Source organism: Plodia interpunctella, chromosome 21 (assembly GCF_027563975.2).
Source record: "Plodia interpunctella isolate USDA-ARS_2022_Savannah chromosome 21, ilPloInte3.2, whole genome shotgun sequence".
Lineage (NCBI taxonomy): Eukaryota > Metazoa > Arthropoda > Insecta > Lepidoptera > Pyralidae > Plodia > Plodia interpunctella.
In genome coordinates, this window is record NC_071314.1 from 4,914,631 (window position 1) to 4,938,123 (window position 23,493).

The window sequence follows — 23,493 nt, forward strand, 5'->3', positions numbered from 1 at the left end:
ACATCAGTTTATGATAATTGATCACTCACATAACAAGCCTTTATGCGAGCTGTTTTTTACCTAGTCTAAGAGCTTATTCAAAATTTAGAATTAGATCATAAAAACTTATCTTCATGTGCTCGTCTAGTCATTGACGCCAAAAGTCTTTCTCTATCTAAGTGCTTCAGGAAATTATAAAAAATGTTGAATGTAAAACTACAGACATCTCATTAGTTTTATTATTATTCAATTCCCACTATAAACCCATAGGAATTATTACATATGTGTGCTTATTATATTATGCTTTTGGACAAGTTATGTCTAATAAAGGTACATTTTACTTTACTGTTTATTACTTCTATTTCCTCATATTTCTCTACGGCGTTTTATAAAATACCTACGCAGATGTAAGCGCATTATTTTTTTCTGATAATACAATCATTGCAATCACTATATAAATAAAAAAGTCGGTAAGTACAAAGAGTCGTTATTACTAGCAATTATTTTACCATTATTATGTACTAACTATGGATTATCGTCAATCGAATACGCGGTATATCTACCTGGCAATAAGCTAATAATAGCACAAAAGTAGTGTACTCCATGGACAGCCTGTCTTTAGTTTATACAACATTATTCAGTCATTCACTCAACAGCTCACTAACGTCTTTTGATTCGACTCGTATATCGGCGTGTCGCGTGTCGTCTTGTAGGTTTAATCCACCTTTATAGCTAGCATGTCTTCGCACGTGGAGCTGATCTCCATAGGGCCCATCACCTCGATCGTTGATCAGACGTGGGTCGTCAGCACTGTAATCATCTTTGACGTGTGTTTCATCGAGGGTCGAGGAAAGGAGCTGTCGCATATCGTGCCGATGGTAAGGCCTCTGGTCACTGTACTTGTATTGGTAGAACATTTCTGTATCGAAGTCGTCGTCCTCCGGAATGGGCGCCCACCGGTGACCCTGGTAGAGGTAGGACTTTCCGAATTTACCTCGGTATCCCATCTTGGCTGCCACGTCTTGTATTACAAGCTTTTTCGGGACGTCACGAGGTCTACTCATCATGTACGTTTCGTTTCCCTGTTTTAGTTTTGGAATTTAATGTTGTGTAGATAAATTGCCTTTTTTACTTTATTGACTAAGCCTGTTATTCATACAAAAGATAAAGCGCACATTAAGTTAAAATATGTTTTGTCTCGTTTTGTCAATGAAGTAACAGTCACAAAACATAATTTAACATAAAGTATGCTTTGTCTTTAAATAATAAAAATTAGGCGTCAAATTTTCTATAGGTATTTTAAGTAATACATATTATTTTTACTTACCAGACATTTTATATAAGCAAGATATTTTCCGTTGTCGATTTGCTTGAAATTGAGATCTTCCGGATGTATCAACCTTTCATTTTTTATCCCTGAAATCATAAAAATATGATTATAAATCCGAAAATCTGAAAGATGGAAAATGATCTTTTTAGATTGCGTCTTAGACATTTATCTATACTTATATGTGTTATAAAATATAGTATCGTTGAACACAACACAAGTCTTGAAGTTAAACTTACGAACTTAGCGGCTAACTGTGCGATTTATGCATATATAAAGCTTTCCATGTGAATATGGTCTTTTAATCACCCAATATAATAAAGATGTCGACATTTTATACAATGTGTCCTGAGTTTTTTTCTTTCGCATTCGACATGAAAAGTACCTATTATCTAATATTAAAATGCCAGACTTACATTTAGTTATTATATTGTAACTAAAGAACTCCCCGCGGTCACCCATCTGCACTAGCAGGACTGAACGGTTGGTGTACTTCTCCGTCATGACGAACATTGGGCTTGTCCAGTTGATCGGGTACGTCACTCGCGAATCGTTTAGATATTTTTGGAGGACCTCTTTGTTCTGAAACAGTCAATCATAGCAAAAATCAATAATGATCTGGACGAACTGAACGAAGGGACTATTTATTCATATCAATACATAAATACTAAAACTCATTGAAATCCGTTCAGTAGTTTTTTTTTATAATCAGTAATCCACATTAATATTATAAATGCGAAAGACTGTCTGTCTTTCTATTCCGCTTTCACGGCTAAACAGCTTGACCGATTTTGACATGTAATTTCAAACATAGGCTATTTTTTTATTCATAAAAGTCAACATTAGGTTATTTATGTATTCACTTGTATGGTCTAATGTATATATGTATCTAATGCATACTTAAGTATAAATCCTTCGAAACCTTAAAAATTACTTATTTTCACTGGAAAATAAGTAATTTTTAAGGTTTCGAAGTTTACACTGGTAAACTTAATTGAAATTTGTCAAGAAAACTGGATGAATTAATAATACTTACGCGTTTTGATGGCACGCCAAATTTATAAGTCCTCAATGGCATAATTGGTCCCCAATAGTAGAATACCACCCATACGTCATCCAAGACCGAATATGGATTGAACCTGTAACATAAAGAATGAAATTTCTTCAAAAAATACTTACTTAAAAAGTTATCTGCAAAGATCCACATGATGAAAATTAAGAATTTCGGTCGGGCAGATTTTCATTCAGACGAGACTAGCGCGAGTGGTTCCGCCCTTGGATAGGACCACTCAATATCCTCCCGTGGACGTCATACAAGGCGACTAAGGAACACATAGCTGATAGGCAACAATAGCATTCTCAAGGACTCAGACAGGCGGCATCGCGGCTCATTGATTATATAGTAAACTAGCTGCGCCCCGGCGCTGCCGTGGGAATTTCGGGATAGAAAGTAACCTATGTATTATTCCAGGTTATATTCTACCCGTGTACCAAATTTCATAACAATTGATCCAGTAAATTTTGCGTGAAAGAGTAACAAACATACAAACACATACATCCCCACAACCTTTTGCATTTTTAATACTAATAGGATTTTTCTTACCTAGCAGTTGCAGCAATTTCTTCACAGGTCTGGATATCCTTGTCTTTCGCAAGTGGTCCCGATTTCCTTCTCACTTTAGCGAGTACCGTCGACTTTATCAACAAATATGTTGCCAGAATTAAAATCGTCATTCCCTTCATCGTGCTATCAACTTTCAGAATTTAGTAGTCGCTTTAAGTTTCGCTTGATTGATCCGACCTAGCTAATTTTAGATATAAGTATTATGTATAAATTATTGTATGGCAGGAAGGATTATGTAAAGTATAAATTACATTCAAAAATTAACATGGGAACATGTAGGTAGGTATGTGTTATACGTAATACAGCAAATAAACTGGATAATACATTTATTAAGTCGGATAAGCACCTCTAGTATATTTATTTTAAGTAAATATATACGAATTATGAACCCTAAAAGACTAGAGTACTAAAACAGTACTGTTGTAGATTCAATTATGTCAAATATCAATCCAGTTCTCTTTGTAGCACTAAAGACTCTCGTCTGATTCCCATCAGAACTCTGTCAAGGAAGTTTTCAAACAATGTTTTTCAAAACAATTTGTCTCACGAATGTGGCATCTTCATTGTCTACATTGAGGCGTAATTTCAAACATTTCTACACTATTCAGTACATTTTCGGAGTAATTTTTCCAAACTATAGCTTTTGTCCGCAGCTAATCTGCGAAATCAGAACAGACACGATTTTGATATAAACTTTCACCCCCCGAGTATAGTAATTTTGGGTTGATATTTGAAAAAAAGTAGCTATGTTTGAACAGAGGTCTATATGTATACAAAATTTCATCAAAATCAGTCTAGCGATTTAGCCGTGAAAGCAGAACAGACAGACAGACTTTCACATTTATAATATTAGTATGGATTTCTTGTTTATAGTAGTTGTAGTAAACTAATAATTCGGTCCTAATTTTTACCTCAGTACTGTTATCCTTTATTTTGAGTAGTTTGTTATTTTTAATTACTTTTAATTTGTTTTCTTAATCTCGAGTTTATTTTGAGGCTGACTCTATTTTTTAATGTAAAAATTTATTATTTACGCAGACCGCAATTATAAAGGAATTTTGACAATGTTAACAAAACGCTTATTTAACTACCGGCCCGTCCCAGCCTAGCACGGGTAAACCTAAACAATATACTCATATATATATATAACTACTCCTTTCTCAGGAATCACACAATCTATTTAAAAAACCTGCTCCAAATGTGTTGCGTAGTTTTAAAGATCTAAGCACACATAGGGACAGATAGACAGCGGGGAGCGACTATGTTTTATGTAATGAGACGCTTTGGGTTGTTGACTTCTTTATTGACGCTGATAACGTTAGCATAATCAAATTTTATTCACCACCTATCCAAAAATTTGTCTCTTGGGGCTTCATAATCATTTACAAACTTACTTTCTTCCTCTCTTTGCTTCTCGAGCAACTTCCACTCGGCTATTTTACGAATGTTTTCTTCTCTTGCCGATACCAAAGAAACTGGTGAACCTGTTCCATTAAAGTTGAGCACTTTTGCTTCTTCTGTCTTAAGTTCGTCCGTCTCTGGCACCTGTCCGTTGATTGCCAATATCTGAGCGTAAAAATCGCCGCAGTACATCAAGGCTAAGTATGGATCCAGAATTTTCATGCGCAATGTTATCACTGGATACTTTGCTTTGGGATGAGCTGCGAATTATATACTTTATTTATATGTGAATACAAGTTATAGAGTGTATACTGGTGTGTTGTGTAAATAAATATGATAATTCTTTCTTTCAACCAAACTATTTCTACTGAAAGGGAAAAAAGTATTGCGTGGTACTATAAATAATATATAATAACTACTTATTATGGATAAACTATAAAAAGGTTTTCCATAATCTTAAAATTTCCACGTAATATTTTATCATAATCAATTTTACGACGAACGAAAACTGGTCACATGCAGCTCAAGATGAGGAGTGCAAGAGCAATAAGAAAAGATTTCCCGAAATTCCCCCGCAAATGGATTTTTCACTCACATACCTTTTGGTTATTTACCTTTTAGTTGTTGTTTATTTGGGGTTAACTATCATAACATAAAAATATCTTACTCTTCAAGTAATCAGAAGTCATCTGATGTTTTATGCCATGGAACAGGCCTGTCTGGTCCACTGCTATCAGAAGCATCGGCGTAACTTCCTCCAGCATCAGTTTTGGCTGATTCCAATCCACTTTTTCTGATAAATATGGACCATAGTCTTTTTTGTACGCCTGAACGGCCTGGAAAAAGTATATTATCCCGTCTAAAATGAGAGTGGCTATGGTCACTCTCATCTGAGCACATTGCCAGTTGCTTCCGCAGCTTTGGTATGTGAAGAAAGTAACCTAGGGCCATTAGTGTTACTTCGTACGTTTTCAGGTTGCATACCACAAAAGAAACAATATGGAACATTGGTTCCGACAAATGGCAAAAAGAGGGAACCATATAGATGCGTCGTGCCTGTGTATCCTTTAAAAAATAAAGAGATAGAGGAAGAAAAATGAACTGAAATGACACCCGAAATACTGGGGTATTATGTAATCTGTGCCCGAAAGAATAAATACATGGGGAATTGACCTATCTCATGTGCGGAGTGCCAGGTCTTTAAAATGACAGAAATTCCAGAACATTTTTTTCTTAAACTGAATCAATGCAAAATTTATCATCATTGTTGCTTGTAACTGTTGATTCAAAATTACTAGATTCGTTTCAATGATATTTAGTGCAAAATCAAAATCAAATTCAAAAATTAGAGACCTACAAAAACACTTTTTCACGTCATATTCTAGTAAAGTGCAAAATACAAGAAGAATAAAATCATATACATAATCCATAAATCCGAAATAAAACAGCTTATAAACGTACTTACTTTTACAGTTGGAACTCTGAACTTGTGAACAACTGCTATTCTTTCGTCATGAGCAGTCCACATATAAAACGGTATCCAATCAATGTCAAGCAAGTCTTTAGGATGAAATACAGAATTCTTTTTAAATTCTTCGCACGTTGTCCATGCAATTTTTACATTAGTATGCTCGAAAGCAAAATTACGTGCCGTTTTATCATTTAGTGTCAAATTCACTGGATTAAGCGATTTTTTGTCATATTTACTAAGAAAACCTAAATTCACTGGTGCTTCACTTCTATGCGGTTCTTTTTTAGGAACTTTTGGCTTGTCGATCTCAAGGTTCCTGGATTGTAAATCTTCAAATTTAAAGAAATCTACATAAGTTTTATTTTCCATGATTCTGTCTCCTGGATAAATCAAATCAGGTAGATCTGTAGGCCTCCTCATGAATTGTATATCACTTAGAGGTGCGGTTTTCAGATAGTATCTTTTCTCTTCCTCTGTCTGTGGGTATACCATTGCCATCTCGAGGAAATCTATTGGTTCCTTAAGGCCTGAAGATGGGTTGACATAGTTCATATAAAATGCAGGGTTTGGATAAACATATTGGACATTAGGTGAAGGACCATTATTCTCCATGGATTCCGCACGTTCTCCATTAGTGAAATGCAATAGAAAAAATAATGCAACTGTCTTCATGACGATGAAAGATACGGGGAGTTGAGTTTTGTTGGTTAAATAATCACACAATGTTTGAAGGCAGTGTTCAAAAACCTTTTTACATATAATCTACAAAACTGTAAGTGGGCTATGTCTGCACATAGGAGATATTCCAGAAAAATAATTATGGGGGTGTCTTTATGGGAGGCTTCTGCATTTGTATGTTTGTTCACGCATCACGCAAAAGCTACTGGACGGAATATGATGCGTTTCATATTTGTATGATACAGATGGTCTAATTTAAAATCTGGTATAGGATTTATCGCGATACGGACGTTAAAACCCGAGATATTGACAAAAATATTTTATTGGCGCGCGTAATAAACGCAGGTGAAGCCGCGGGCAAAACCTAAAGCGGAGCAGACATGAATTTCATACAAACTTTAATCCCTCATTAAAGTCATTTGGGAGATGAGTTTTGAGAAAAAAGATGCCTACTTTTAAACTAGGGTCTATGCATAGCAAATTTCATCAAAATTGGTCCAGCGCTTCAGTAGCGGACAGACAGACAGATAGACAGACAGACTTTCGCATTTATAATATAAGTACGTATTATTAAGCATTAAGCCGCAGCCATCACCAAACCAAGGGAGTATCCCATCCCATATTTTCATCCCATAAAGTAATCACCTATATACAACACGATTATAAAGATAAAGGTAAAATTAGCTTGTAAAAAGCGTTGATTACGTCTGATTAAAAGAAGTTTCCGCATACACGACATATGACCTAAACAACAACAGTTCAATATTTTTCCACTGATTCGCCTCATTTTCAGCTGATATCGTTTGACTCAATTCAATGGGTTTCAAACATTGTTATTAGGATTTTCAAAAGGTAAAAACTGAACCTTTATGGAATGTCCTGTCCATTTATTAAAAGCCTTTTTTATTCAAAAGCCTTTTGAATTCTTCGAGGTATCAAGTTGTATCAAATTCTCGGAAATGAATATGTGACAAGAACTGTCACTGTAGAAATTTGGCCCAAGATTGTACTACTAAACCTGGAACAGTTTCTACCCTTGGTCAATTCGTGAAGGACCTCCATGTCTTTGTCCTCTACATCATCATTACACTCCCCTATAAGATTAATCTATATGGAAATTTCACAGTGTCTCTGTCCTACGAAGAAAGCACTTCAAATGGTGAATTACACGAAGAACGCTCTGAAGGACGACGTTCCTTATAAACTTTTTAACTATAAAATATTTGAAAGACCGGACCGTATTGTAAACGATTTTGTGACATTGTTACGTTTGAAGGGAAAAAATATCGACATCACTATTTTAAAAAATTGCGGGTTCATTTTATTTCATTTAGCTAATAGGCATATTACAATATATTTATCTAAAGAAATCATGTACTAATGTGGTCAAGACATTATTGAGGAGAAAAAATAATATTTCATCCTCGAATTTGGTCTGCCTTTGTAGCAAAGCAGACACACTGGACATCCATCTTGTCTTCGTCATCCACATCATTATATTCAGTAGAGTCTTTGTGTTGATCCTGATGAAGAAACCGTTCAGGTAGAAGTATTTTAATTATGATGAGGTATAGATAAGATGCGCTTCATTAGTGGCGCTCCAAAACTGATGCGCTTCGAGGAATATCTCCAATGGCCACCATTGGATTGCATCTTTTCAATTTCCTCCTTCAAGTTGCCTACCCATAGTGCAATCGTGAAGCTAGTCAAGCGAAAGAGCCCCATGCATCTGGACCTCTGTCTCCTCTTCGTCCTCCATAATATCGTTAGGATCCACTGTTACTGATATGTCCGGTACGTTGTTCTGCACACGGTATGGAAAACCTAGTGGATTTCTCATTTTGAACAAGCTCGCTGCTGCTATTAACTGAAAAAAACATGTCTTTTTTCTTATCAAGAAACCTGATTCTGAAATCATAAAATCTGATCAAGTGTCAGATTTGACACGGGAAATTTTGAATTTGGAATCTTTTGGCCAACCCCAAATGATGGGAAGAGGAAAGGAAAGAAAAAGAAGACAAACATACATATTTTATCTCTATCTGACCTGGTCGTCCTTTGGCATTATCTCGACAGGAGCAAGCGCAGCACCAACTTTAAACTCACAGTTCATGAAAGCCAAGTAGCCTGGTTCCACTATCTTCATTGCGAAAATCACCTCTGGCTGTAACAGATCTGTAAAAGTAAATAATTTATTTTACACTATTTGTAGCCCGCGACTTCGTTCACCTCGACTTTGACCTCGGCGTATTATAAATACGAATTACTTCCATGCTAATGCGTACAATATTTTACTAAAATTTTAACTAGCAATTTTTACGTTCTATAAAATAATCTATATCATACTAACGAAAGCTACACATAAAAATGCCATCAAGGCCAAATGTCTTGTGGGTCACCTTATGGTAAGTGATCATAGCTGCCCAGAAACTACTGCAATACCAGGGCAGTCACAGAAGGCGAGTAGACTGGAGGAGGAAAATTTGAAATATTTTTCTTACGTTCGAAAATTAGGGACGAAATCACTCGGAATTTTCCCGAAGTCTCTGTCCTGATGAAGAAAGCGCTCAGGTCCACGGTGGACTCCACGAAGAACGCAGTGTTGTTCCAATTGACGTTGGTAGGACGACTTGCTTTGTGAACTCTCTTATCTATTTCCTCCTTGAATCTGTTTATTTCCTGAAAAATAAGGTTGATTTTTCAAAGGAACAAAGCCATGACGCCATGACCGTCGGTCGCTGCTGTTGATTTATTTGAGAATTACGTCTTCATATCGGTTCTGTTTATCATTATGTCCTGCAAGTAACACTTCACCTACATTATTATCTTACAAAGTTAAAACTTCCTCGACGTCACTTCATTTTTACAACAGTGTATTTATGATAAGCGTGACCTGATGATGCACCTAGGCTCGGCTGATTGATTGCAAAAATATCTTCCTGACAAAAAGCCTAAAATATTTTCTTTGTAAAAAAATATTACGAATATAAATAAATACTTGCCATTTCCGTGGGCGGTCTAAACCTGACAATATACGTTTCATCATATTCCTCAGCCCAGAAATAGAACACTTTCCAATCTACGTCCAGCAATCGTTTCTCATCAAAGATGGCTCCGTCCAAGAATTCCTCACACGTGGTCCAGTTGTCAAAAGATTTTGTCGTGTCTACTGGCTCTTCACGGCGTACTGTCACAGCCACTGATTGGTTGATTAACATCGATAGTAATAACACTATCATTTTGATATAATGTTCAGTTTTCAACTTCTTTAAAGAAATTAGTGCATATTTTGTCTTCTCTAACGAAACAATCATGTTTAATTTATATATTAAGTGGTACGAATTAGTGTACGTATGTTAACGATTATATTTATGTGCTTCAATAAGACAAAACGGAAGTGAAGTGATTAGTCTGTTGGCTTAGGTATATTCATAGTTTTCTCATTTTGTAATAATTAAAATTATAAAATTGTAAAGTTTGCTTCATATAATTTTGGCAATATTAATATTATAATCTATGATGTTTTTGTACAATGTTTTTTTCTACATTAATAAAGCAACTTTATCTTATACGTTAACTTGAAGCTAATTCACTTGTACTGCAAAAAAAATATCGTCCGTCGATTTATATATACGTTACAAATTGTCTTTGTTTAACAAACAAAAAATCAAATATGTTGTTTTTGTTTACATATTCTCATGTACAAGTACACATACCATTCGACTATCATATTGAGAAATTAATTGTATACTTACTACCAATCCAAACGAACTAGAACCTGCGTAGTGCGCTGGGTGCGCCAAGAGATTTTTGTGTATTTAACTATTTAACAATATTGTGTTCTAATTGGTAAATGTTAAAAATATATGACTACATACAGTATCGGCGATTTGTGCTCGTTTTAGTAATTTAGATCCTTAATCTTTGTTTTAAAAACTTAGGAGTCACAATAAAAGTCAATATTAAACAGAATTATTTAATCTAGATGGTCCTGCAAAAACTCTTTTTCCTGTTCAGTGCACGCCGGGTGTCCTGTCCCCAAGTCCAGTTCCGCTACCAACGCCATCACATCTTTTTTCGAAGATTCGAAGGATTTCGACCGTTCTGATAGCGAACCAACTCCGATGCGGCAATCGATCATGATCAAGAATCGACCTTTATCGACCAGTGTGAGGTAAAACGTCAAAAGTGGTACGGAATGTCTCGGTGGAGCCATGCCTAAAGTAAAAAAAAAATGTTAAAACATCAAATATTAATAAAGATTGCCTAAGATTGATTGATTAAGAAAAATTGCATGGTGTATGCAATTTTTCCCAGGCAACCTTTTTAGGTAATTTTATTTTCAAATTTGTTACTGTTTTTATGTTCGGCTTTACGTGTAATATTGTATTGTAAGAAAGATTTGTCCATGATATAAGAGTACCGCCTGTGCAGACATAATAGGACGGCCACGTCTTGCATAAACCAATGAATTAGGGAACAAATATCTGGAGATGCCGCTCCCGCCTTGAGAAGAGCAAAGCCAAGTGATGGCTTGAAATCGTCAAGGTTGATATGTGTGCGAAGGGTCTGATAGCTAAGGATGCTGAAGATAATGCGAAATAAAAGTAGAATGGTGAACTCTTTGGCTTTAAAGCTCTATGGCATAAGGGAAAGCCGGGAAAGCGCTTATATGACAAAGAGAGTAAGAAAAATAGATATTTGTGGCCAGCTTATGACCCATTGCCGTAAGTCTACACAAGAGATCTTCAATATATGTAATTGTATTATCAGTAAGTTTATGTACCTAATTATGATTCTGTATTTTATGTACTTCTCGGTTTATTTATTTGTGTTATTAATTTATATTAGGTAAGTAAGTTTTCTACGTATTAGATGCACTTTATCACATCACAATACTAAATCTATTCGGTCTTGTGGTTGATCAGTAGATAATGCATAAAATAAATTAATATCCATTTTAAACTATGAGACTTTTTGTCAAATACTTACTAGCCTTTTTGACGATATTGGGAACAGCGGTGAAAGCCCCGGCTGACCCGGGCTGGGCGAACATCAGGAGCTCATAACGGGTCGGGCCCATGGTCATGTGCAGTGTGGCCCCGGCCCATAGTGGCTGCTCTTCTAAGTACTCATACATATCATTCCAGACTTCATTTATAACCTATAAAGTAGCCCAATAGCGGTTGTGGTCCAATAGTTAATACCTACATCCGCCTGTGAAACGAAAGTTCCCAGGTTCGAATCCTATACGTGAGTTCTTATACCAATTTGACTATTGGAATATATAGTGAAGAAATCTACACTCTAGTTTTATGATGTATTAACTAGTGTGAGAAATGGAGAATACCATGGCAAACCTCTGCATCAATGCCATGAATGTCGTTGTGTGTGTTTAAATTCACGTAATGACCACGACTGTCACCCACCATGAACACTAAACTAAAGGACTCAGGGTTTTGCAGATGATAAGCAACAATAGTATTTCCTAGGAGGGTTGAGCTCAGGCAAACGTCAGACTATAAAATAACAGCAAAATCTTCATAACAATAATTTTAAAGTATGTTTATTAAAGCCCTGATAGCCTTGTGTTTTGCGGCGTTTAAACCCTAAAATTTCGTCGACGGCTCATCACTATTTGGAGTCTATACACTTTTTTATTTTGTGCCATAAAGTTGCCCTCCTTTTCCATAGTTCCATTGGATGTTCCAAATATGGGGCGATGGTAAAAAAAAATTCCGTAGACCCATTTACTTATAGGACCCCGGAAAATAGTTCGTTTTTGTTATAAAAAACAAATAAATACCTTATTAGTAGCGTTAGCAAATGTTATGTCGACACACTTCTCATTTAAAGACATGTTCCACGTGTACAGGATACGCCAGGGATCACCCACGACCAAATCCATGTCGAAATACGACTTTCTAACCATTCGTTCGCACATCGTTTCATTTCTCTTCGCACCATTCAACGGTATCAAACATTCGTTTAGTTTTACCACGAATATTAAAAGAAATACGTAATCAAACAGAACCATATTGGAACTAGATCACCACGTTGCGCTCACAGCAATTATAAAGGACTATTGAAATAAATGTTTACATTTCTATATGTCTATTCTTTCTTTATTATGTCAACATCACATGTTATGACGAGGTTGTAGTGTAGTCTAAAAATATCCGTGCATTGTGTAATCCGTCGATTTCTTTTAAAAATACGAGGATATCACATACAGGATACAGGATGTAAGCATGTAGGTCTACCAGAAGTAAATCTTAAAACTATATATATAAACGGTACAAAGGTCGTCTCAATAGGTACCTGATTCTCATCTGTTTCTATCGCCAAACAACATTGTTGTGTTTTGGTTTGATAGATGCGAGAGGCAGTGTGTGACACCCATAGATACCCCTAGCATTGCAAGCGTTGATAGGCTGTGGTGACCACTTACCATCATGGGCCACGTGATATTTTATGACATCAATAATATCGAGATAAAATGTGCCCTATAGGAGCTGAGTAGCGGTTAAGACACTCTCGCAATGGTCGGTCTTAATTGGATGGATGACCAAAAATATATTATCTTGACCTCTTCCGTGCTTCCGAAGTTAGTCCCGGTTGTATTTGCAAGCGCCTATACCGCAGGAGTTGGGACGTTTAAATAAATATTCATGATGATGATTGATCACTCAGAAATAATGTTCCTACTGGAAAAATAATTTTGGAATTCGCTTGATTAGTTCCGAAGATCTGACCCCGTATACACAAACTTGAAAATATTTCCTACTGCTGCTTATATACTTCGTTTAGTTCTGGGATACAAGCAAAGTATCCGTTTTCTCCCGGCAGTATTGTATCAATCAGGTTCACGATCTCCTTCGTTGTGACGAACCTGTCGGCGGGCCGGGCCATCAGGTATCCTCTGAAATTCTCGCAGTTCAGCAAAACCAAATATCTGAAGAAGTGGTAGGACTTTATAGCGTATTTCGTCAATGAGACGGGAACTTCGGGACTGACCTCTGAAAAAAAAAACACGTAATTGTATACAGTATCACGTTTTTATTTACGGGGTGGACAGTGCCGTGGTCTAACCGACAAGAAGAACACTAAATAAGAAAACTTAATTTTAACACTGCATCATCATAATCAACCAAGTCTCTTGATCGGTCGCTTTTCTCTCCCCTTATCTCTATCTACTCCTCTGATAGAAGAAGTCCTAATAAAGAGAGGAACATCTGGATTTCTTTGCTGATTTTTTCTCTTGAACAGAAATCTTATTAAACTTAAGGCTGGTATATGCACATTTTTAACCCGACGACAGTAGGAGGACAGTTATAAGTTTAACGTGTCTGTGTATCTATAAATCTGTGCGTGCCACTGAAGCAGCGAAACGGCTGAATAGATTTTGATCTTTTTTTTTTATTTGAAAGAGAATTCAATCGAGTGTTTTTAGGTATGTTAGGACAATGTGCGTTCAGCTGTTTGGAAACCGTCATATCTTTCTAGTAGATGAGATGGTGATAGAAACAGCGAGGCGTCGGTTTCTTAATTTTTTAATTTAGTATTCCGAAGAAAATTATAACAGTATGTTAAATTAAAAGGATACATATTGTGTACCATTTTATTTAGCTAAATAAATAAATGTTAGCAGTAACAATTACCATAATGATAACAAGAATTTAATACATACAGAGAACACACGTGAGTGAGGTAAAGAAGAGTATATAATGCTAAAAACAATTACCAAAAAAGCGGTTGGTCTCGACAGCACGAAACCTCCCCCGCCCGTCTCCTTCGGCAAACATGAGCAGTTGTTCCCCTAACCCAGTAGTTATTTTCAGCTCAGAAGAGTACCAATCTATTTCCTCCTCCATATGACCCTCAAACTTTTTGGCATAATGTGTTTGTGTCTATAAAAATACGGATTAGTGAGTTTTGTTGATTTTAAATTCTATCAACGCTATTCAGCTCGTAGCTAGTAGGAATTACGGATATACCTACTTAGTAAGGAGTATAAAGAATAGATAATAGCCTACCTGTGTACTCACTGACCTAAGAACCACATAAGTGCAAGCGTTCAACTTAATACCCCAAGTGTAGTACACACGCCATTTGCCGGGAATAAATTCGGGCACATAAAACGGTGATCTTGTTATCTTTTCACAGTTACTTTCGGCTCTTATTTGAGGTTTTTGTCTCGCTCCTACACTGTATATTGAAAACAAAATATAAAGTAATAACGCGCCACATTCCATATTGACACGAGTTGACTCTGCGCGGAAGTGTTCAAGATGTAACATGAATTTGTTTTGGCATCTAGCTTTTATTCCACGTGTGGATGAAATATGCTCATGTTATATCAACTAATTGATTATTTACAATCTTGTTATGTAAACCTGAGGCTGTACGAAAATCTCGTACCCACACAATGAATGATTTTATCGGCTAAACAGATAATGTTGATAAAAATTGGGTGTAGTTTTATACATTGGTATTCTTTTGTTTACATGGTCAGCGCCTTTTCCAGCAACTTTTCGTATGGAACCAAGTCCCAAATGGCGAAAAAAGCTGCTGTTTTATACAAAATCAAATATTTAAGTAGAGAAAATGATAAGTTGATATTTCTTTGTCGCTCCTCTGATTTGAGCCGGGACTACAAAGTTATTATATAATCTGTGCTAACGCGAAGTAAAATTAATCCCATCATCCAACTCATCTGAGCGTTCCCAAATGCATTCCAGGTTGTGATGCCTCGAACCTCGGGGTCCGCTTTGAATTTTGCGAATTAGGCTGTAATTTCACGACCAACCTCTTTGGTGTCTGTGCTGATTAATGATGCTGTTAGGTGTCCAAGCTTTTATTATCCCTTGCCCTGTACGACATTTACAGGAAAACATGAAATGATCCTATTCTAACTTGTAATAATAAATATACTAGTATCTAATTCTAATAATAAGTTAATGTTGTTTAGCTGCTGCGGCGGGTGCGCAGCCCTAACAGCATTCTGCGGCGGGTGCGCAGCCCTAACAGCATTCTGCGGCGGGTGCGCAGCCCTAACAGCATTCTGCGGCGGGTGCGCAGCCCTAACAGCATTCTGCGGCGGGTGCGCAGCCCTAACAGCATTCTGCGCTGGAGGCTCGTTGGGACTCAACGACGCTGGCCCGCTGACAATATATTCAGTCAAAAGAAACAGCTAATTCGGTGTCGTTTTTTATTTGTTTCAACTATTCGAGTGTGTTATTGAGATCACTGGATCAGATTCTTTTCAATTCGCCTAAAGACATCAGACATTTATTAAACTTTAAACAAAGCATCAAATACATTATTATTTTCCTCATTTAATACAAAAAAATCTTAGTAATCTTCAAAAAAAAGTCATATATAAAATTTATTATTATTGGAAACAAAATAAAACAATGTGTTTAAATAAAAATTAATTTATTACCAACGACCATCTTCTACTAAGAATATTCTACATCATACCTACTAACTACCTACCTGTTACCTGGTGCCTACTTAACCTTTTTTTGCATTTTTCATCAGTATTTTTCTTAATAAATGGTAGTTTCATCAATATATAAATAATAGTACTTAATAAAAAAAACATGTTCGAATGTCAAATGGAAACCCGAAAATTCGCAGTTCACCTGGTAAGTCTACTCAGTTGGACTTCACGTAGTGGATTAAATCTTTTGTGAGTGTCTTTTATTTTGAACATATTTCGAGAAGCTTAGCATGTGGGTTAGGTAAAGATGATTCAGTTCAAACACACAAACCGTCCCTTCTCCTTTGGCATAATACGATCAACCATATATTTTATCTTTTCCTTTGTGATTACGATGGGTCGTGTTGTAATTGAAGAGTTGAAAGCAGATTTTAAACCAACTATTGGTTTAACCGTAGTACTTTGCACAATAGCAGTGGCGTTGTAGGCTGGGTCGTTTATCTCCTCGGCCCTTTTAGTCCTGGCCAGCAGGTACCCACTGAACTTTTCGCAGTTCAGCAAGATCATAAAGTTGAAGGATTCAAATGGCCGCACAGCGTACCTCACTAGCGGGAATGTCCGCTCCACTGAAAAAGCTGTAAAATGTGTAAATTTATTAGTTACTTGCGGCCCGACACCGGCTTCGCTCGGGTAAAGACAATCTATATTATATACAAGCGTTTTTTACTTATCAATGCCCAGCCTAAACCATAGAAGCTATAAGCGCGAAATTGGGCGGTAGCTTTAGGTTATTACGTAGTGCTCAGATAAGAAAGGAATTTTAAAAATTCGTCCCCTTAAAGGGGTAAAAATTGCGGGTAAAGTTTGAATGAAAAATAACGAAAATCTTTGCTGACCTACTTGAAAATGGGCATAATCAACAGGCTAGGCAACAAAAATAAAATAAAATTTGACCTTTAGGGTAGTTAAATGAGGGTGAAAAGTAATAACGATTAATCCCATTCAAAATTTCGTCAATTAAGATATGAGTAGAGAGCTCAGCGGTAAACACCATTGAATTCAGGTTGTTACTGTTGTAGGTCAGGTTGATGGTTCGAATCCTGAATTTCGATTATTTTGAATTAAATCTGATTATCTATAAATGGTGATTTCTGAGAAAGTTTTATTATGGTTTTACCCGAGCGAAGCTGGGACGGGCTACTAGTAAATTGTACACCTAAGCCTTCCTTAGATATCACACTATCTATTGGTGATAATGGTACAAAAATCCATAGTTTTAGAGTTTATCGCGTACGGGCAAACATTTTCTCTCTCCTATGTCCTTCTCCGTACTTCATACTATATTAACTCACTATATACTTATTATTATTTTATCTACTATATTAACTCCAACTAATGTCCTGGATCGATTTTGATGAAATTTAGTTAAAGACCCCATACATAGGCTACTTTTTTCAAAAATCAACCCCCAAATGACTATAATGGGGGGTGGGAACACGTGGGCGAAGACGCGGGACAAAGCTAGCTCTCATATGAGCGATTCCCCAGTTGTTTGTGCAGCCGTTGAGCGTCGGAGTCTAGAATCCGCTATCTATCTATTTTTTAATCTTAGTTGTGATAGTACCACTAACCGCTACATACCTAAAAGAAAGATGTTCGTAAGAGCACGGAATCCCCCGCGGTCGTTCCCATCAGGGAACAAGAACAGCTCGAGACCCCCCGACACCATCAGCATATCAGAGTACCAAATAGACTTGTCTCTTACACGTTTTCTGAAGGCAGAAGCTAAACGAGTTTTTGTCTGAAAACCACTCAATAATTGAACTAACAAAATAGAAGTATCACATCCATAAAAAATATTCTCAGTTACAGTTTCAAAAGACGGCGGTAGACTGAGTTGCATAAGTCAACTTTGACGTTAACTAACAGCGCAGAAATACAAAGTACGCCATTTTGTTAACGTCAACGGCGCGCAGGTTAAAGTCAACGTCATAGCTAACTGGTGCAAGTCAGCTTTAATCAAGTAGCTTGCTCACCCTTAGTTTAACGTAATTTTTTAACGTGTAGATGTATATTATCCTACATCCTGAGATAAATAAAGAATTTCGAATTTGAGTTCACTTGAACAACTGTTATAATATGTCTATGAAGAGTATAGAAGACGGAAAGATTGGTCGAAAAACACCTAGTGTTACCAGCCAGGAGGACGCTGCGCACTCATTGCTCGCTTCACTGTCTAGGTCGAACAGCATATGTGGTCGTCAAAATCAAAAGGGGCCTTATGGCAGCTAGCACTAAGGTCTTTATTGCCGTTGTTCCAATACAAAACAACGGCAATAATGGCGTAAGTGCCAGGCGCCATATGGTCCCTTTTAATTTGGACGACCACATGTACTCGATACTTGTAAATAAGACTTTAGGACCGGACTCAACAGAAACTGTGCTACCTGAAGCTTCGAACTATCTATAGAATTTCGTCTTTTTTACAAACAATATTCTGTTGGTTTTTCAAATTTTAGCTTCAGTTAGTACTAGTCCAGCATTGCAACTCTGTAATACATCTCCAAAAACTCACTTCTGAATCCGGATATGGTTAATTGGTATTCTATAATACTCGATTAAGCATTAGCGTTACACTTGCACCCGCAACGAGTTTAACTAAACTCACTGCGGAATTTTGACAAATATGTATGAGATGACATACAAATTGGCATTTTGTAAGAAAAATTCAATTCTGCATCCGCGCGGAATCTGACATAAGTACTTGATTGCGGGGTAAGGTGCAGGTGCAGTTCGGCCCTTATGCCTCTTAGCACTATGTCCAATAGTAAATAAAAAACAATCATACCTTTTTATGTGCTAGCTCAATTGTCAAAGGTTCACAAGATATCTTTTTTTGATTCCAAATATAGTACACTCCCCATGTTCCTACGATAGACTGTGGCTGTTTAAAAGAGTCGTTTGTAAATTTTTCACAGTATTTTTCACCTTTATTCAACTTGGCATTAATATTATTTACTACTAAAAAAATTACGAGTACTTTTGTTGCGACGGATTCCATATGGATATTGTGTACTATCGAACAAGGCACTTGTCCCACAGACAATCATATGTAATAATGTATTAAACATTCAAAAGAGGGCTTATCAATACCACAAAAAATACAAATGTTTAAAAATATGTTCTCTTGTTATATAAACTGTGCAACTGTGCAAACAAACCAAATACAATGTGCAATGGTGTAAAATCTTTAAGTTGCTCCCAACAATTGATATCATTCATTCAATTTATTTCCTGTGGACAAATATTCAAGAGCGCCTCTTATACCGTTGTTGGATATGAAAGCGGCCGTTCCGAATGGGCAGTTGTTTTTTGTGAGAAATATAAGTATTCATACAAGGTAAATTTGAAGTAAAACGTCTATAAAAGCCTAATTGCTGCATATGCTTTGACTCAGACTTTCGTGTAACAGACTAAATAAAACAATATGTTTATAAAATGTATTTATTACCAAATACCTGGTGTTACTATTTTCTTACTTATAGATAGAGTGTGTTAAAACTAACACAAAACGCGCATGTATTGTCTGACCGCATATGTGGGGTTAACACAAATATTTGCCAAAACTTAATCGTATTGCCATTGACAAAATGTATGTGGTAGACAATTATGTGCCAGATGCTTCTCTTCTTGTGCAGATTAGTAAAAGTAAAGCAATGGTAAAGGCCTTGAGATTCTTCTCATAAGAGATAGCTAGCAATCTATCTCTATATAATCTGAATTACACCAGTAAGCCCACCATACAGCTAAACGTGGTCTTCGAGTTTTTCAACTTGTGACTCCGTTAACGACGTAAGGGATAAAGACGCGATAATGTATCTGTAAAATTTGTATGAAAATGAACAGCACCCCTATCGTACAACTATTCATGCTCCTTATAAATATATAATCTGAAATATATAGACGTTGTCAGCGTTAGCTTCATGTTATACATACATTACTTCATGTTATACATACGTAACATCAATTATTTTTAGTGCAACCAACTTTACATAAATATAAATATTTAAAATTGGTTGCAATTCGCTGATACTAATATTATAAATGCGAAAATTCGTTCTTCAGTCTGTCACGCTGTAGTTGGCCCTGACTTTGATTAAAGTTGGAATATGTTAATGTTAATGACTCTAGGTCAAACACAGACTACCGCAGGCAGAGCTGTGGGCAACATTTTCTTCAAATCGTAAGTGAAAATGGTAAGTTGTCTTACCACAAACTACACACGATTCTTTATAATAAAATAACTTATTCTTCATAAAGATTTGCAACGCTCTTCAAAGCTGAGTCGCCTATGATTTCACTTCTTGGTCTTCTTCCATCCATCTGTAAAGATTATAATCATTATAATTCATTTGGAATACGACAACAGCACACCACTTTTCAACATCTGAAGCTGTCCGAAGCTACTTTAGCTTAATCAAAAAAGTCGAAATAGTGACACTTTCAAAAAATCCCCAGAAACTGTTCAGATTATGATAATTCATTTTGTTAAGTACATGATTTCTTGGGTACCTCAAAATATGAAAACTATCTACCGCCTCTTTTGGCTGAAAAATCAAATTGTCTGCCCCTGTAAACTAGTCTACGCGATAAAAATACCTGACCACTTATATCGCATATTTTACAATTTCACGTCAAAGCCTGTATGTACGATTATACGTACGATAAAACGTTCTCAGAAAAAATCACGTCACTGACAGGGGATCGATCCCGAGAATCAGTATACATCGGCTTTTAGTCTAGGACTCCGCCAAAACTACTGTAATTTGAAATACAGTACTGCACAGCACAGCTTTGGTAAAGTCCCAGCCTAGGCCACAGAAATCGTCACTCAGCTTACATGCGGTATACAAGAAAAGTGGCCATGTTCTCCCGGCAGCACGTCGTCAACTAGACTGATGATCTCCTTGGCTGAGACCGACTTGTCATTGAATTTGCCCATCAAAAACCCACTGAACTGGTCACAGTTCAACAAAATCAGGTACTTGAAGAATTTAAATGCCTTCACAGCGTAATTCGCCATTGTTATATCCTTATCGGCGGGGGCTGAAAGATGAAAAAAAAATTTGGCAAATAAATAAAAATTCTATAGTATAGCGGACAAACAAGCGATTGGAATCTTCACTTTATATCTCCAAAGATCTCGATAGTGACATCATCAGAGCAGTAGGTTGGGGAAGATGACCTGATCTTACTGGTGTAATTTCTGACCCTCACAGAACAGACTTGTCTTTTTGTAAGGTAGTGAAGAGCTATGCTTGAGCGACATAAGAAAGAGTTGTATAGTTATAGTTGTAAAACTCTTGCGTTACTGAGGGACTGACTGACAGACAACGCACAGCCGAAACAACTGGGTCTAGAAAGCTGAAATTTGGTGTGTAGATTCCTAGAATAGTGTAGGGGAGCACTAAGAAGGGATTTCCTGAAATTCCCACGAGAAACGGATTTTTACTCACATAGGAAGTTGTGGGCAAAAGATAGTATAAGTATATAGCAGATAAACACCGCCTACGCTGACGCAGCCGGTGTGACACCGCCATTTGCTTGCATAAATAAAAATGACTAAACTTGTGAAAACCTCGTAATTCGGTGAACTCAATATCTCTGTCCAAGGAAAGAAATGATTCTTGATGCTTACACCTGGCCCTGGCAGGAAGGGGCAAATCCAAAAAAATCTGATCTAATATCGTCAAGCCTGATATCCTACCAAAAGTGCGAAGTGTAGAAGGAAAATTAGATAAATCCTCTGTGACTGAGTAAGAACCCTAGACGCTTAGGTGAGAGAAAGAGATAACTTACTAAGGCGGTGAGCATTCACCAGGGCGCGGTATCTCCCTGGCACTTCTCCGTCGTTGAACAGGATCAGTTCTTCAGATCTCCCGATGGATACCATCAGTTCAGAGTCGGTCCAAGTATGTTCATCCACAAAAATACGTTTAAAGGTACCGGTTAATTGATTTTTTTTCTGTAAAAATCCATCATCATCATCATCACCTGCCCCGCTGCTGCCTGCACCCCGCAGCCCCCGTGACCCGCTGCTGGGCATAGGCCTCTTCCGTCTCCGCCAACCATCTCTGTCCTGGGCCAACTTTATCCAGTTGTTGCCAGGAATTTCCTTTACATCGTCGACCCTTCTAACTGCCGGTTGTCTATACATAGGCTACCTTTTTCAAAAATTAACCCTACATTCGACTACAATGAGGGAAAATCATGTTTGTTACAAATTCACGTGGACGAAGCCGCGGGCAAAAGCTAGTGAAAAATAAATTTAGCTTTTACGTATGGCAACTTAAAATACAGTACTATTCGAAATGTTGTTCGTGATGTCAGCTGTCCTGTCCTGAAAGATGCTGGTGTTATCAAAATACCCCTTTAGAGTTTGGACAAGTCTATGCAGAGATCTGCGCAGCATGGACACAAAATTGACTTTCCATACAAAATAATACCAAAATAATATTCATAGCGTGAACATTTTAATGTATATGTATATCGTATTATACGGCTTCACTTCAAAAATGAGTATGAGTATGGTATTTGAGGTCAAGTAAAATCAGATGTCTCTGTAACAGATTTGACTTTGCAAGAGTTTATTATATTGTGTGAATAAAAATGTTCATTTCTTAAAATCAGCGTTATGTCCAACATTGTTGGGGATAGCAGAAACTCTAAACTAATTATAATGATTACCTATGACAATAAAGTGATAAATCTACTTGACCTCAATCTAATAGCACATAGAGGAACCTACTTTTTATATCGAATTTGGAAGATAATAGGTAAGTGTGACAAATAAAAATAATAAAAACAGCTCATACCATTTGAGTCATTGGCTTAATCACTACGTCTAAACACGGTTTTTTATATGAACCCCAAGTATAATACACTCGCCATTTCCCTACGATATGGTCGGGGTTATAAAAAGGCCACCTAGTCATCTTTGCACAGTTTTGTTCAGCTTTTAAACTGGCTTCTACACAGCATAACTTTAATAGAATAAAAAGTATGTGTAATGCTAACGAATCCATATCGATACTGTCCGAGATCGTTCAAGATAGCTAACAAAGAGGAATATTTTGGAATATAATTCCATTGTTTTGATTTGAAATGATCTTAAACATATCATTTATTAAAGAAACAATTGGATCAGTATGCTCTTGTTATTCTTAGACACCTTTTCTCGTTTCATGTCTTTGTCATACCCAGCCCGATGACAGAAATAGTAATTCACAATTCATAATGTTTATTTTTGTCAGACATACTAGGTCTTATTTTCGAATACATGGCGCACCATCCTGCGCCGTCAGGCATGCAAAATTGGTCATACTTATATATACAATCTAATGGTTACAAATAATTAATATTTTACATATGAAATTGGCGTTTTGTTGTACTGGCCACTTTAATCACAAATTTCTCCTCATTGGTTAGGAATTCCAAATTCAAATTTATACAGCTATTACCACATGTGTTTGTGTTTTGTTAACCGTCATTCATTTGTTTTTTTTCTT

The 23,493-nt window shown here is 36.6% G+C and overlaps 6 protein-coding genes and 1 long non-coding RNA gene across 8 annotated transcripts; all 7 read right to left on the reverse strand.

Annotated features, from left to right (window-relative positions):
- Positions 1-204: 204 nt before the first annotated feature.
- Positions 205-3,375, reverse strand: LOC128679391 (uncharacterized). 2 transcript variants are annotated; one of them, XM_064436665.1, is made up of 6 exons: positions 3,277-3,375; positions 2,910-3,111; positions 2,343-2,445; positions 1,723-1,888; positions 1,307-1,395; positions 205-1,061 (listed from the first exon to the last, which is right to left on the reverse strand). In XM_064436665.1, exons 2-6 carry the CDS (start codon positions 3,047-3,049, stop codon positions 621-623), a joined length of 939 nt encoding a protein of 312 aa, XP_064292735.1. In that variant the 5' UTR covers positions 3,050-3,111; positions 3,277-3,375; the 3' UTR covers positions 205-620. The 2 variants fall into 2 exon arrangements, with proteins under 2 accessions (XP_064292735.1, XP_053617566.1); XM_053761591.1 differs by having other exon boundaries at positions 2,910-3,107; positions 3,277-3,369.
- Positions 3,376-4,224: 849 nt separating this feature from the next.
- On the reverse strand, positions 4,225-6,486 carry LOC128679390 (uncharacterized). Its single transcript, XM_053761590.2, has 3 exons — positions 5,797-6,486; positions 4,999-5,167; positions 4,225-4,591 (listed from the first exon to the last, which is right to left on the reverse strand). Exons 1-3 carry the CDS (start codon positions 6,472-6,474, stop codon positions 4,269-4,271), a joined length of 1,170 nt encoding a protein of 389 aa, XP_053617565.1. The 5' UTR covers positions 6,475-6,486; the 3' UTR covers positions 4,225-4,268.
- A 1,309-nt stretch (positions 6,487-7,795) lies between these two features.
- LOC128679392 (uncharacterized) lies at positions 7,796-10,333 on the reverse strand. The gene is made up of 4 exons (XM_053761592.1): positions 9,483-10,333; positions 8,982-9,159; positions 8,528-8,655; positions 7,796-8,347 (listed from the first exon to the last, which is right to left on the reverse strand). Exons 1-4 carry the CDS (start codon positions 9,792-9,794, stop codon positions 8,183-8,185), a joined length of 783 nt encoding a protein of 260 aa, XP_053617567.1. The 5' UTR covers positions 9,795-10,333; the 3' UTR covers positions 7,796-8,182.
- A 109-nt stretch (positions 10,334-10,442) lies between these two features.
- LOC128679394 (uncharacterized) lies at positions 10,443-12,560 on the reverse strand. The gene is made up of 3 exons (XM_053761596.2): positions 12,287-12,560; positions 11,473-11,644; positions 10,443-10,698 (listed from the first exon to the last, which is right to left on the reverse strand). The coding sequence occupies exons 1-3, from the start codon at positions 12,515-12,517 to the stop codon at positions 10,457-10,459; spliced, it is 645 nt and encodes a 214-aa protein (XP_053617571.1). The 5' UTR covers positions 12,518-12,560; the 3' UTR covers positions 10,443-10,456.
- Positions 12,561-12,583: 23 nt separating this feature from the next.
- On the reverse strand, positions 12,584-14,782 carry LOC128679393 (uncharacterized). The gene is made up of 3 exons (XM_053761594.1): positions 14,517-14,782; positions 14,225-14,390; positions 12,584-13,499 (listed from the first exon to the last, which is right to left on the reverse strand). The coding sequence occupies exons 1-3, from the start codon at positions 14,778-14,780 to the stop codon at positions 13,264-13,266; spliced, it is 666 nt and encodes a 221-aa protein (XP_053617569.1). The 5' UTR covers positions 14,781-14,782; the 3' UTR covers positions 12,584-13,263.
- Positions 14,783-15,901: 1,119 nt separating this feature from the next.
- LOC128679395 (uncharacterized) lies at positions 15,902-19,096 on the reverse strand. Its single transcript, XR_010370207.1, has 3 exons — positions 18,774-19,096; positions 17,567-17,726; positions 15,902-16,560 (listed from the first exon to the last, which is right to left on the reverse strand). It is a non-coding gene; the product is annotated as an uncharacterized LOC128679395 (long non-coding RNA).
- A 319-nt stretch (positions 19,097-19,415) lies between these two features.
- Positions 19,416-23,024, reverse strand: LOC128679219 (uncharacterized). The gene is made up of 5 exons (XM_053761301.1): positions 22,801-23,024; positions 21,785-21,950; positions 20,826-21,031; positions 20,196-20,308; positions 19,416-19,804 (listed from the first exon to the last, which is right to left on the reverse strand). Exons 1-4 carry the CDS (start codon positions 23,008-23,010, stop codon positions 20,231-20,233), a joined length of 660 nt encoding a protein of 219 aa, XP_053617276.1. The 5' UTR covers positions 23,011-23,024; the 3' UTR covers positions 19,416-19,804; positions 20,196-20,230.
- Positions 23,025-23,493: the final 469 nt, after the last annotated feature.